Raw genomic sequence first — 14,394 nt, 5'->3', positions numbered from 1 at the left:
CGTGACGTCCAGTTCAGCAACACAACACCTATCCTTGGATACTTTCTGATCCCCAGTCTCTCACTGAATTATCCTTAAACATTCTTCACTGAAGCAATAACCCTGTGACCTCCAGGCACCTTCATTAATGGTTCATACAAAGAAAAGCTTTCCCTTTTCTCTTGGCCTTGGAACATTCTGCCTGAATGGGAATATATAAAATAACTTGTAGCTCTGGTTCAAATGAGGTATGTGACCTTTTCGAATTTTCAATGTAGTTGCTGTTGAAGATGTGATTTTCAAGAAGAGATTTGATGAAATTCTTCAAGCTGATCTGGTGATGAAATCCAAAGGGTTTCTGAGAATGTTCCCAGGGATTCAAAGATGGCTCAAATTAACTCAGCAAAAAGAAAACGTGTGAGATGTCTAAAGCTGGAATGAAATTCATTCACATACATTACACTGACTAGTTCACAAGGATGTAGTCACAGTAGTCTAACACACAGTAATCTTTTTTCTTTTCTTTTTTTCTTTTTTTAACTTAATCATATCTATCAATTGTCCAGTTACATGATGCTATTTTTTATGATTATTATCCTTTGGTAAAAGAGATACACAATTCCAAACACTAAGTCATACCTTTGCCTTTTTGTATTAAACAAATGTGTACTGCTTGATATATGTGTCCTATCGAAAACGCATCCAAGAGTGTTCTTACTGTTAAATGAGGGACAACAGGCTCCATTTCTGTTTGGATTATACTCATAACAAAGAGGGTTTCAGGGTAAGGTTTCAAGCATGGATAAAACATGCAATAAATTGAGTGTTGAAGAATTTAAAAAAAACAGTAATATGGTGAGTGCAATGGAGAGTATAAGCCCACCTTGGCTGGCACAGTTTAAAGTGTGCATGGATTATGACAAAATATGCGTTTCCTGCTATGACAGCTATTCACAGTCATTACAAATATGGTATTCAGTAATATGACCCCTGGCTATAAAGCCACACCCACATCCTATCTTTTCTATGGCAAAACAGAACACAAATGTCAGAATTTTAAATGAATAAATAATATGACGCTTTGGAGGTTTGGATTGGACACGGGTTTGCAAAACTGGACCCATGCAGGACTCTGCCTTCTACCAATGGTATTCCGCCTTCCACTAGAGGGGTGCTTGGCACATTGGTCAAGAGACCCTTCTGTAATGGACAAGTTATCATTGTAATAAAAAAAAAATATATATTTAACAGTGTTCTGACAATCTCATGCCAGGTCGAGGCAGGGGTTCAAAATGCCACACTGCTTTGTTCAGCCATAGTGACTGCGACAGCGACACATGCACATTTCCAAGGGAAAATAGGAATGTGCACAGCTAAGATCCCAGCACCAGACCATCACAGACAGACAAACACTACCTAGTAGTGATGTAAATGCTTCAGATGTGGATCCCAGAAGCCCTTGGCGAATGTTAAAGACTGTCCAGCTGCTAAACTACAAGGCAACAAATGTGGAAAAAGTGGCATTTCATCAATGTATGCAAGTCAGATGTAAGTGAAGTGAGAGGGGTTGTAGTCCCAGAGTTAACTGTGCTCTGTGTAGATGATGTTCAACTTCTGGCAGCACGCAATGATAAGATCACCTGCACTGTTAACATTGAAGTGCCACAGGAAAATTCACACATCCTGGAGCAAACTGTAGACCTAAAGTCAAATTAGTCATGCCCAGTAGAGGTAAGTTACTTGTTATTGTCTATCTACCAGCAGTGGCTTCCACAGCAGATAAAGGCCACAAAGTTTCAGCCTCCTTCTACATTGTTAAAACTGGATTACTTTTACCAGGCCTGGACCTGATTAAAGCACTTAATGTCAGCATCACTGGAGGCAAGGTGACCTACATCAAGGAGGATGATGCAAACCCACCCCCTGCTATCATACAAAAATCACAGTGTACAATGTTGAGTCTGCTGCACCCCATCAGCTTGGATGTGTGAAAAGGTTCATTCACAAGGTAAAGGTAAACAATACAGTGCAGCCTGTATGTCAAAAACTGACATGCCTACCACTGAGCATATGTAAGGAAGTGTCAGTGGAGCTCAACCGCCTATTCCAAACAGGAATCATAAAACATGGGTGAATGGGTGAGTTCTTTAGTTTTGACACAGAAACCCAGGAGAGGGCTGTGGCTGTTTATTGAGCTTCATTAACCCAATAAAAGTTTGATCATGGACTTTTACCGTCTTCCTCATTTGAAGGACTTGTTTGTAGAACTAGCTGTTGCTAGACACTACAGCCAGATGGACTAGAGTTCAGCTTATCACCAATTACCTAAATGCCCTGAGAGCCACAATATAAATGTTTTGTTACCCAAGATGGCATCTTCACTTCACACAAGTCGCCTTTGGCCTGGCATCAGCACTGTCCACTTTCCAGAAAATGTTGCAGACAATCCTGAAGGTCTTGCCTGGAGTACAAAACTACTTGATGACATGCACCTGCAAGCTGTCCATCAGCATTTTAGAGATGCCAAACTTCAGATCAACTTTGACAAAAGCCCTTTTGGTTAAACAAGATTTCCATTCCTGGGGCTTAAACTCAAAAACTTGGCCTAAAACTGGGGCCTAAACTTAACTTAAAACAATGCAACTGACAAGCCCAGCACTTGTCATCTGACCCAAAGACACCTACCATCATCACTGCAGATGTCTCAGACTACAGGTTAGGAGCTGTACTGTCCATTGCTGCCTTTATTTCCCATATGCCACCGGTCACCAAGAGGAAGTGCTCCAAAGCAGAAAAAGAGGCCCTAGCTTGTATAAGGGCAGCAAAATGATGGTGAACATACATGTGGGGAAACAGATTCACACCTGACCACTGACCACCAAACTCTCACCACTCCCCTCAACACCAAAGGCATGAACAGAGCAAATACGAGGATTACAAGATGGCCAGCTAGGCTGATGTGTTTTCAGTCCCACTCAGGTTGTCAGAATGTAATGTCAAACTGCCTCTGATGTGTTCCCCTCCCCAGCTTTAGCATGACGGTGGATTCTGAGCAAGATGTATTCACAGAGATAGCTGAGATCTCACCTCTCCTGAGCACGCTGTCATTGTTATCATTTATTACACTGCTGAAGTTATGTAGTACAAGCCCCGCACATGCTTTAGCTCGGAATTAGCAGGACAGAATCTCAGTTGTAGAGCACAGACACTTTTCCTGGAAAGATTTTGTTCCAGCTTACATTAACGCTGCCTGCAGTGGTAATCTACAGACACATATGCAATTGAGATGGGCTCTGATACTTTGGACAATTATATACACTATGTTCTGTCACCATTAGGTGGCTCTATGAAACTGTCCGTTGTACATAGAAACTGCTGTAAAGAGGGAAAGAAGCAGAGGGGAGTAGAGTGAGAGCCACAGGGAGCACTGACTTTTAGTTGTGTCTATTAGGCATCTGAAACAATTTTGTCTGTTTTATCTTTGTTGAATTTGAGGAAATTTTGGCGCATACAATCACTAATTTGTTTTAGTACACTTTTTTAGAGAATGATTGAGACTATAGTCACTTGCTGATGGTGTTTATGTAAATTTGTGTGTCATATGCATAATTATGGTAGGATAATTAGTTGTTTTCTAATATCTCAGTTAGTGGAAGCATGTGGATGTTGAACAGAAGAGGCCCGAGATTGGATCCTTGGGGAACTCCACAATTCATATGTGTGTGCTCAGATACATGTGCCCTGATATATTGTAAAGCATTTCAATGGATACGCTCCCCCACCTCCTCACATGTGTTGCTTGTTGCTAAATGTAGTTAAATGTTGATTCGTTAATATGCATGACATGATCACGCAGGGGAAGCATATCAAGATAAGACCTGCTATAATATGAACTGCTGCACTAACAAAGTTTCAGTTAAAAACAAAATCAATGTTGTGCTTGATAATTAAGTCATTAATTAAAAGTGATTTGCCTGCCAAAGACCTGACATTTAATCGAGGAGAGAAATCCCACATGTGACACTAAAATGTATGAAATGGATTAATTGAGGGTTGCTAATTTCCCCACATGAAATTAGAACCATAATGTAAGGTTGGAACTGTAATAACAATGCAGATGTAATAGTTAATGGGAAAATGGGAAATGGTTTACAGATAAATGCTGTTTACAGCATTTGTTAGTGGAGAGATAAGTGTAAAAATATTTCCTGTGTACATTAATGTGAGCGGAAAACACTAATCACAGTGATGAAAGTCCTGACACTGTGTTTTGTTAGGGCTGCACCATGTGGCTGAGTTGCATCTTCATATTGACCTTTATAGTAAATTGAGATCAGTAAATCATAGGAGATTCATTCATGAGGCTTGTAGGGAATTGGAGAAGCAAGACCAGCATTTTGTAGGTTTTCATACATGCCCTTCAAGGTTGACCTCTATCATGGTGGTTTGAGGAAAGGAGTAAATCTCGGGTATTTTTATTATGATTATTTATTTATTTATCTATCTATTTATTCATTTATTTAGTTGGCCCATCACCCATTTATCTTTGGTAGGCAAGTTAAGACTTTGCTGTGTTGGCCAAGAAACTGATATTTTTGTCCAGTAGCGAATGCATTAACCTACACAAATCATTTAATCCATGCATATGAAGATGTGGATGTACAAAGCATGCTTCCTCCTCATTGAAATCTTTTAAAATTCTTTTAAAATTTAAAATATGTTTAAGTATATAATGTAACATAATTCAGCAAGGCCCATATTAAGAGTTCAGATTTTCCCTCAAATTTCCCCTTTTCTGGCTTCAAAGTTTGAATTTTTTTTTTTTTCTTTCCAAACTGTATGACAATGTCACATACATATTCTGTGTATCTGCTGACTGCAATGTTTTACTAAAGCTACACATATTCAGTGAAAGAATCAAACCTGATACAGTATGCCATTGTTTTATGGCTGCACTATTACATCAAATAGACAATATCTAGATTTCTTATGCATCATTTTACACATTTCCCTGTAATAAAGCAGGACATTTTAGTATCTTGGAAACCTTGGGATCACTAGAATTTAAAATACTGTTTTGTGGGGATTGAACAAAGCTCAGCTGCACAGCAAAGACAAACCCATCAGTGGGCAGAGTTGAGGAACTAAGGCATGACGACAACTACTTCTCAGATGATTTCCTATTCTAACTAAATTCATCAAAAGACCCAGAAATGTAGATCTATAGTCTGGTGGTCCTGTGCATAATGCACAATCATTGTGATACTGTATATACTATATATGCTGTCTTGAGGGCACTCAAGGACAGTAACAGATCCTTGCACTGTGGCAAGTGCTTTCCTGTCACATTAATAGGGAAATCTACGTTTGCCAGATTTAGTTTGGTGAGGTTACATATTTCCCATCTCTGTGTACAGTATATTTTTTTTTATTAAGAGACGTATACATGTGGCATCTTCCAGCATTTTCCTGAAAAAAGAAAAAGGGGAAAGAGGAGTTGTAAGATGAAATGATGAGGAGAGAACATTGTTTCATATGAAACAGGTCACAGCCCTATCTGCTGACACATAAGTGAGGCTCCAGGTGTTTTGAGGAGGATGTGTGAATAGGAACTATCTCTGTGACGTCCAGTTCAGCAACACAACACCTATCCTTGGATACTTTCTGATCCCCAGTCTCTCACTGAATTATCCTTAAACATTCTTCACTGAAGTGATGAACATGTGACCCCCAGGCCTTCCTTTGTCAATGACGGGGAACTATACTAGTATATTGTGACCTGGGTGTCATGCATATTTACAAAAAAATAAAAAAACGTAGCAGGAGTGGGTAGACAGTATTTTTTTACAAGACCTTGCACAAGACCATCATGACCTTTTGCTAAATTCATGCCCTGGTCAAACTATATAAGCGAAGTTGAAAGCATGAAAGAACAGGAAGGAGGAACTGGCCAATTCTGACAGAATGGACATGATAACAGGTACTCTATCAAAGTTCACACTGAGACCTGAAGATAGCTGTGGACATAGACTGGATGATAGCTGCTAATGTTACTGAATGTTATTGTAATTGTACAATATTGCAGTTTGTTTATAACATGCTGAAGTATAGCGAGAAATATAAATTTGGATATTTGTCAGTAGCTGTGGCCATTTGTACATTTGGTCTGTGCATTTACCTGTGTGTTTGCGCGTCTGCATTTGTGTCTTGGTGCATGTCTGTGTCCTTTTACACCCACCTGTCTGTGCATCTATGGTCATATATTTGTGTTTGCGTACTGTATGTGTCTTCAGTCTTGCAGGGTGGTGTGTGGGCCCTATTGCTTTGGCCCTGTCTCCTCACCGTAAGCCACCCACTGGACTGTAAGGAAGAGCAGGGCAGTATCTCTCGGTGTCCCACCATCTCCCAAGAGAAACTTCTTGACAGAGTCATCCAGCACGCTGAAGTCATCTACCGTGTCTCCGAGGAGTCCTGCACTTTGTTTGTGAGTAATTTCCAGTGTTACCTCAAAATGAGATTTTATTACGTTTAGTCGACAAAACTACAACTATTTCAAGTGCTCAGTAGGTCTATTGTTTGCAAAAGGTCCTACAGCCTCGCAAGAGCATAGGTTGTGCTGCATATATGTGGCTCCAGGAGAAATATAATCACTTGCTCTTTGTGTTGTTCACACAGAGCATCATATGACAATAGAAAATTATATTCGTTGTGCTTAGAAAGAAATGAATCAACTTAAGTGCAGTCTAAGAAAATCCATAACCTACAGGGGAAATATTCTTATCTAATGCTGTTGGGCATGAGTTAGAGCCTTTTAAAATGTGAAATCAGCATTTTGAAAAGCAGCACTGTAGACACTTAGCCTTAGGCAGAGACTACAGTAACAGCAATGCAGAATTTTGTGGTTGATTTGAGAAGCTGTCTAATATGGCTTTTTATAAAGTGATGCATAAAATTGACTACGTATTTATATAATTAATTTGAGCAGTCATCCTGAGAGTAATCAATTACTGTAATGTATAGCTGGATGCATTATTATAAGTCAGTGTAAACAATGAATAGATAAAAATCAAGACACTGAAGCAAAGTCCCCATCAACTATATACTTGGTTGTCGCACGCCTAAATGTTTCCAACTATATCCTCTTCTCAAGCAAGAAGATTGGAAACAAAGTGACTGTTTTTCACAATATGCTCGACCAAAGGCATAACACTGTCTGAGAGATACCCTGTGTTATTTGCTTTTGATTCTGACATGATCAGCGCCTCTCTAACCGGCTTCAAAGCAAACTTCTATCACTCCTCAGAGCCAAAGATGATTTATTGAAGAAGCAGGCCTATACTGGAGCACATATGAGAGTGATAATGATACAGGCTACTGCTGGTTCCAGGTCTGTTGAGCCCCCCTTCACTCTGAGGCTATAGATTCAAGAGAGAGAGAGAGAGAGAGAGAGAGAGAGAGAGAGAGAGAGAGAGAGAGAGAGAGAGAGAGAGAGAGAGAGAGAGAGAGAGAGAGAGAGAGAGAGAGAGAGAGAGAGAGAGAGAGAGAGAGAGAGAGAGAGAGAGAGAGAGAGAGAGAGAGAGAGAGAGAGAGAGATGAGGACTAAAAAAAAAAATCTCCCAACTGAGAACATTTTTCTTCAAAGGGCTATTTAGGGTTTAGTATCAGAACTGGGGCCATGGTCAGGTTATTGCTAGGCATGTAATATCAATGGTGAACAGCTTCATTGGTAATTTAAAAAAAAAAAAAAAAAAAATGCTATCAACAAAGGTCCTCACGTGTTGAACTTGCATGAGTGGGTGTGCCCATGCATGTAAGCGCGCATGTATCTGTGTGTGTATTTGTATGTTTTTCTACGTTTGTATGGACTGTAGGAGGAGATGTTTGTCCCGTTCCCCATGCGGCTCCAGAGGAACCAGGCTGGCTATACATGCATCACCAAAGCCTTACCTATTCCCAGCTCCAAGAGTGAAATCCAACAAATATCTGTAAGCAGATGGGTGCAGATCACCACAGCATTTTCTATCTACCTTTGCCTGGGCTTTTGTCTTAATTTATGGTGAATTGTTGTAGGTGTCTGCATGAGTGTGTTGTGTACATGTGAGTGTGTGTATGCATGCTCACAAATATACAGGCAGACAACTATGAATTCATGCCTGTCTCGGTTTGTTTATATGGAGGTTGCTGATCACGATTCATCTTGCAGCAGCCAAGCTGCTAAGCACCCAAACTTTGTTTTGCAATAATGGTCACTTGGAGAATAAGTGAGCTTTCCTGGCTCATCCTTACTGCTTTTCTCATCTGCAAAATGGCAGGAGGGGGTTTATACTAATTACAATGAAAGGTCCCCAAATCTCATGAATATATATGACTGCAGAAATGATCTAAGCTTTGGCTTTATTCTGTGCCTGGTCAGGTTTGGCTACTGTCCAGAAGGGCACAGTCTTTTAGGCTAAAGGTCAGCTTGATCAGCAGGCTGGAAACTAGAAATGCACCACTTAACGAAAGGCCATAGGAGGATGATTTGGCTGATGTGAACTATAATTTGGCTAATGGGAAGTTCGACAATTATCCTCTTTCAACTAACAAAGGCCAAGTATAATGACAAAAGCAATTTCTTAATAAGTCATTTTTAGCCATCTTGAAAGTGCTGGATGAACATTATGATCGTCAGTATAACACTTGCTCATACACAAAATGTGAACCTTTGAAAGTGAATATACTGCAATATCCTTTTTACTTTGGTAATTTATCCTTTAACCTTTCTGCTGAAAATATTGCCTACTCCGTGGTTTAATGGTCATTTTTATGATGGCCATTGGTATTTGCTTTACATTCAGTTCTGCTTAGGGGCATTTAAGCACGGCCAATTACTTGAACATTTCCACCCCATTTTGATGCTGAACTGTTGGTATGTGACATGTCCTTTATCAAAACCTGTGGTATTAGTAAGTTCTTTATCCTTCTATCAATATTACTGCCCATGTTTGTCTAACATGTGTAGACATTTAAAAGTATACTCTATACATATGAGTAGAGCACCAGAAAGAAGTACCCCACTGTAGTTGCGCAGTACTTAATTGTGTTGTATAATTTTGTATGTTCTTTTTTTTTTTTTTTTTTTTTTTTTTTTTGTGATGTCTGACTATGCATGTGACTCACAAGTGTAGAATCAATTTGCTTAGGGGCATATTTTTTTATTTTTAAATTGAGTTCTATTTTATTCATCCATGTGTAAACTGTGCAATGCAGGATACGTGGTTGCTCCACTCAGTGCTGATGCTGGTCCAATCGTGGATCGAGCCTTTGGTATACTTGCAGACCACACTGGATCGCTATGATGACGCTCCGGACTTGCTGCTTAACAAGACCAAGTGGGTGTCAGAGAAGCTGGTCAGCCTGGAGCAAGGGGTGGTGGTTCTCATGAAAAAGGTAGATCAAATCAAACCTCTGCATTACCATTAACACAATAAGACCCTCATGTTACCCATGATCCCTTAAAGAGAAACAAACCCCAAATCCAGATCTCTGTGAAGTGTGACATCTAATGGTGAATTGTTGGATACTTAACTGGCCATCTGCTTCTGGTGTCACTTTGGAGGCAGATGATGTCACCACCTGCCATCACAGATCAGTCAACAGCAGATGGCCATTTCGGTATCCTACTTTTCACTATTAGATGTCAGGATTCACGGAGATTTTTGTTTTACCCCACTGAACTGTGATTTTTCCCTTTTAAGTAGCTTCAAAGTTAGAAAAAACAAAACAAAACTTTTTTTTTTTTTTTTTTTTTTTTGTATTGTATGACAATATCTGTTATCACGTATCTGCACCTGATTGAAGCCACATGACACTCGCACTCATACTCAAGTCAAAGATTCAAACCTACACATTTCCTTGTAATTCAGCAAGACATGTTTGATGTCTTTGGAAACATTGGCATCTCCACTAGAATTTAACATAAAGTTCTGTGAGTTTGGCCATGCAGCATGCATTCGTAATGATGAACCCACCGATGGGATCAGTAAAGTTGAAGAGGTCGAAGTCTTCTTTTTTTTTCTATGCTATAAATCATTTATTTATTTTCCATATGATGGATTTATCAAAACAGAACAATTCTTTTTTCCCACCTTAGAAACTATTTTTTATTATTTATATATCGCCAAATCTGCTTGTGTAGATGCTGGATGAGGGGATGTTGACCACAGCCTACAATGAGCACGGCCTTGTCCAGTATGATGTGCAGCCAGAGATGCTGGAATCCGTTCTGAGAGACTATATGTTGCTCAGCTGCTTCAAGAAAGATGCCCATAAGATGGAAACTTTCCTCAAGCTTCTCAAGTGTCGACAAACTGACAAATACAACTGTGCATTATATTAAACGCTTAACATTATTAGAGAGCACATAATGCAACCTAGAGTCCAGTTTTTAAATAGCAGCAGTGTTTGTCTTTAAATTAATTCCTCCTGCACTTATAGATATGACCATGCCTTAGGCAGTTCAGCCTTGCTTGTGATGCAGTACATTCTTTATTGATTGGTTTGGACCACCTTCACACAAAAACTCAGTAGATGTAATGGTGTGCCCCTTCTTCAAGATATTGCATTTTATATTTTCCTTCCCAGTTATTATTTTAACCTGGCAAAGGCACACAGGGCATATTCCCAAAAGATTATTTGCATGTTGAGCTGTCAAAAAAATATGCATATCCTGCCATTGATTTCCATTTCCTTTGTTCTTAACTGGAGTTTGTATTCTTCGCTGGCTCTTGCAGTGTTTTGATTATTCCCCCGACCCCTTGAGTATTCAGTGAGATTCCCCCTTTTTAATAGAGCTGGTTTCACTTCTGCATAGTGAAATGAAACACACTCACAAGAAATGGGTGTCAAACAGAGAGAAATTGCAACTGAAAAAAGAGACATTTTGATAAGGAGAGAAGGAATGACAAAGACAGAGAAATGGAGTGAGAGAGAATGAATCACAATGATTAAAGTGAGAATCTAGATTTGTCATTTACACACACACACACACACACACACACACACACACACACACACACACACACACACACACACACATATAGTCAAAGGATATTTAAAGCATGAATCACAGTTAGTTGAGGGTTTTGTGTTTAAGGTTATTAAGGATATGATTAATTCCAAAGTATTAATTCATAATTATATCACATTGTATCAGATTGCTTTAATTGAATGCATTTGCATACGTTGTATTTGTACACTCAAATGTAAAGAGAATGAATTGCACTTCCCTACTGTTTTTATATTCCCAGTGTATGGTGTTGCCAAAATCACTCTAGACAAGTGTTGTAGATGTAGGATGCAAATAAAGGATGCCAAGAAAGCAAGAAAAAAAATCTTTTGGTTGGCTTGGATATGTTGAGTCAGTGAGTGAGTGAGTGAGTGAGTGAGTGAGTGAGTGAATGCTTCCACATCTGGGGTAAAGATTTCTCTAAAGCTCTGATTTATTCAGCATTAGTACCATCAACAAGTGTGACATCAACATTTTCCTCACCCCTGCCCAAGAAAAATCTCTGTCCTTTCCACCCCAAAACACAAGAGGGCAGTAGTGCTCTGTCCTGAAGGTGACCCCCATCGCCGGATCTTCAGCCAAGTCATGTTACCATGCAATTCATGACACTAGTATCTCTTATATTGGCACATAAAGTTTATAATACCCCAGAAAGGCATTGCGGAATGCAAATTTGTGTTTCCTCTTGTGTATGTATTAATTGGTTATTTTTTTTTCCTTCAAATTGATGAAATCCTGATTTTGGGATAGTGGAATAACTATAACTGCATATAAATGTTCTCACCTAAAATTTCATGTCAAAATCATATTATCACATATCTCTTGATAAAAGTAGCCAAACTAAACGCACCTGCAGTGCTAAAGGCACTTGTTCTCACATGTGAGCTAATAGGCTTGAAATTGGCAGGCTGCATTGCTTCTTCCTGTTTTCATCTTGCCACACCAGGAGACAGGGAAACAATTAAGGAAGCAGTCAACATAAACACTTTTTTTTTGTTCTCATCTCAGATGTCTCTCAGATATGTCATGTTTTTTTTTCTTCTTCTTGTTATTGGCAGCCTTATGTCTTTGTCTATTCCTTCTTCTTTACTAGCACCCTGTGCCTCCCTTCCCCTCCTTGTCAGAAGATGTAAATCAGCCTGCGGTCGCCACAGTGAATCGGGTGTCAGAGTAGAAAGGTGGTGTCGTGTGGTGTGGGTGGATGTTGAGGCAGGATGTGGTAGAGGGGCCTAGTGTCAGCAATGTCAGGTTCAGCTTCCTGTGGCCTAATCACTTCAGTATGGGGGCACGGAGAAGATTGGGTTGCCTCTATTCCAACTCTGCAGGACCGCGGCTCCACAGCCATGCCCGTGCATTGCAACCCCCACCTTACCCAAGTTTGTTCACTGGAAGTACACAGGGAAACATAGGCCAGGTAAGGCCCTGAGTCCCCACCCACTCCCCAAGCTTTGGGGCTATAAATATTAAAGATCAGCTATAAGTAGTTAGGGAAAGGGAGGGAGGGAAGGAGAGGAGTTGGGGCAGAGGGGTGAAGGGAGGGGTATGGGGCCTGGGTGATTTCACAGTCTAACTATTATAACCTGAGGTAAGGAAATCTAGACTGCTGGGATGCATAAGTGGAGCAGCGGAGGCAGACAAAAGGGGGGAGGCAAAGGGAGAGGAAAGAGGAGATGTAGAGAAAATGGACTGAGAGAGGTAAAGAGAGGCAAAGAGGGCAATCATCTCCTTTTGCATAATGTGAAGTACATAGGTGAATGTACTGCTGGCAAATAGTCAATCAAACAGTGAACGAAAAAGATTTAAAGATAAGGAATAGAGTGGGAGAGAGACAACCAAAAGGAATGACAGAGGTGGAATGAGAATGAGAGAAGAGTTGGAGCAGCAGAACACTGAGTACTGTGATATGCAAGGAAGTAGGCTGGATCAAGAGAGAAAATGGATGGCTGGAAGGCAGGTACATAGCTAGAGGAGTTAGGCTGGGAAGTGATGTTGGCTTGATATGAAACCAAGACTCCAAGTATGAAGTCCTTGAGCCTCCACTGACTCAGCTGGCTCCCACACTGTTGTTTTGCTTTCATTTATAGCTCAGAACGACAGCTTGGAAAGGCCTAAAACAGGCTCTCCAGCCCCCACAAGATCCCCCAAAACTGGAGTGCAACAATTTTGTGTTGGTTTTTTTCTTCCCTTGTTTCACTGCTTTAATGACACAGTTAGATGGGGAGAAGCACTTGTCACTTGAGGTGTTTGTATGTTTGTGTTTGTAGAAATAGAAAGGGAGAGAGGAGCAGAGGTGAGAGGGTAAGAACGGTTGTTCAGTTGCACCTCAACGCCTGACAGCCCAGACTGCTGTTTTTGCCACAAAGCTATTTATGCTGCAAAACGTATACCAGAGGGAATGTGTTTCAGGCCATGAAAGAATGACAGAAGGTCTCAAATACATGCAATCTCACCCCAAACCAGAGTTCAAGACTTCTGGGGACTGCAGCATGATGCAGAGCTGTCAGTGGATGTATGTGTGTGTGTGTGTGTGTGTGTGTGTGTGTGTGTGTGTGTGTGTGTGTGTGTGTGTGTTTGGCTGTTTGGGTTTATGTGCCTGACTCTATGTATGCCTCATTCAATAATTTTGTGTCATTTGTGTACCTGCCAAGCCAAAAAGGCATCCTTAACCACACAAGAGTCTTCTCTGGCCCAAGCTTGCATTGCCACCTTCTTCTGCCTCCTCTTTTGCTCCCCCAGGAGGCATCTCACCATAAGCCTGAGTAGACATGTGTCATTAGAGTGAGAGTCAAGAGGACATGGTGGGTCAGGCCCATCCTAACTGTTCCAGTGTGTTGAAAGGCGTAACACACAGCCCATTAGGTGGTAACAGCGTAATGTTTCAACCAGGAAAACACAACCTAATGGAAAAGAGAAACCTGTGGCACAACAGTTTAATACAATATTGAAAACATCTCTACTCAGAGGAAATGGCATTATGTGTGTGCTACAGAGACACTTACAGTTTTCTTATGTAGGGGAAAATGTAAGGGATAATGCACTGCCAATTGGTCATTACTGCAGAATAAACCCCAATAGGGTGATCATTTTTCTGGTGTAAAGTGGAGGGGGCTACAAGTCTCTGAATCCCATCAGGCTTTATTCCACATCATGCCCAGCTGGCTATACATTGTCACATGAATTACATGGCTACTTATCAAAGAAAGCAATAATCTTCATAATAATCATAGATTCTATTTGTGCCATTTGTCCATTTGTACTGATACATCAGTAACATTTCAGCTGACATACAACAATCTGCTTTCTTTCCCATTGTCCTTGTCTAACCATGAATCAAAGAGTTCATATTCCCTTAATAAATTCAAAGTGAT

At 40.3% G+C, this 14,394-nt stretch overlaps 1 protein-coding gene across 1 annotated transcript; it reads left to right on the top strand.

The window, feature by feature from the left end:
- The first annotated feature begins 5,943 nt into the window (after nucleotides 1-5,943).
- Nucleotides 5,944-10,357, top strand: smtla (somatolactin alpha). Its single transcript, XM_030067082.1, has 5 exons — nucleotides 5,944-5,959; nucleotides 6,273-6,463; nucleotides 7,851-7,964; nucleotides 9,229-9,408; nucleotides 10,157-10,357. The coding sequence occupies exons 1-5, from the start codon at nucleotides 5,944-5,946 to the stop codon at nucleotides 10,355-10,357; spliced, it is 702 nt and encodes a 233-aa protein (XP_029922942.1).
- Nucleotides 10,358-14,394: the final 4,037 nt, after the last annotated feature.

The sequence above is a fragment of the Myripristis murdjan genome, chromosome 13, assembly GCF_902150065.1.
Source record: "Myripristis murdjan chromosome 13, fMyrMur1.1, whole genome shotgun sequence".
Lineage (NCBI taxonomy): Eukaryota > Metazoa > Chordata > Actinopteri > Holocentriformes > Holocentridae > Myripristis > Myripristis murdjan.
The sequence above is the reverse complement of the archived record's forward strand: the minus strand, read 5'-3'. Positions and strand labels throughout refer to the sequence as shown.

Bases quoted from the DNA above. Each gene is read 5' to 3' on its own strand.
- smtla (XM_030067082.1), top strand. The intron at 7,965-9,228 runs GTAAGCAGATGG...TGTGCAATGCAG, and splicing joins GTGAAATCCAACAAATATCT to GATACGTGGTTGCTCCACTC. The intron at 9,409-10,156 runs GTAGATCAAATC...CTGCTTGTGTAG, and splicing joins TGGTGGTTCTCATGAAAAAG to ATGCTGGATGAGGGGATGTT.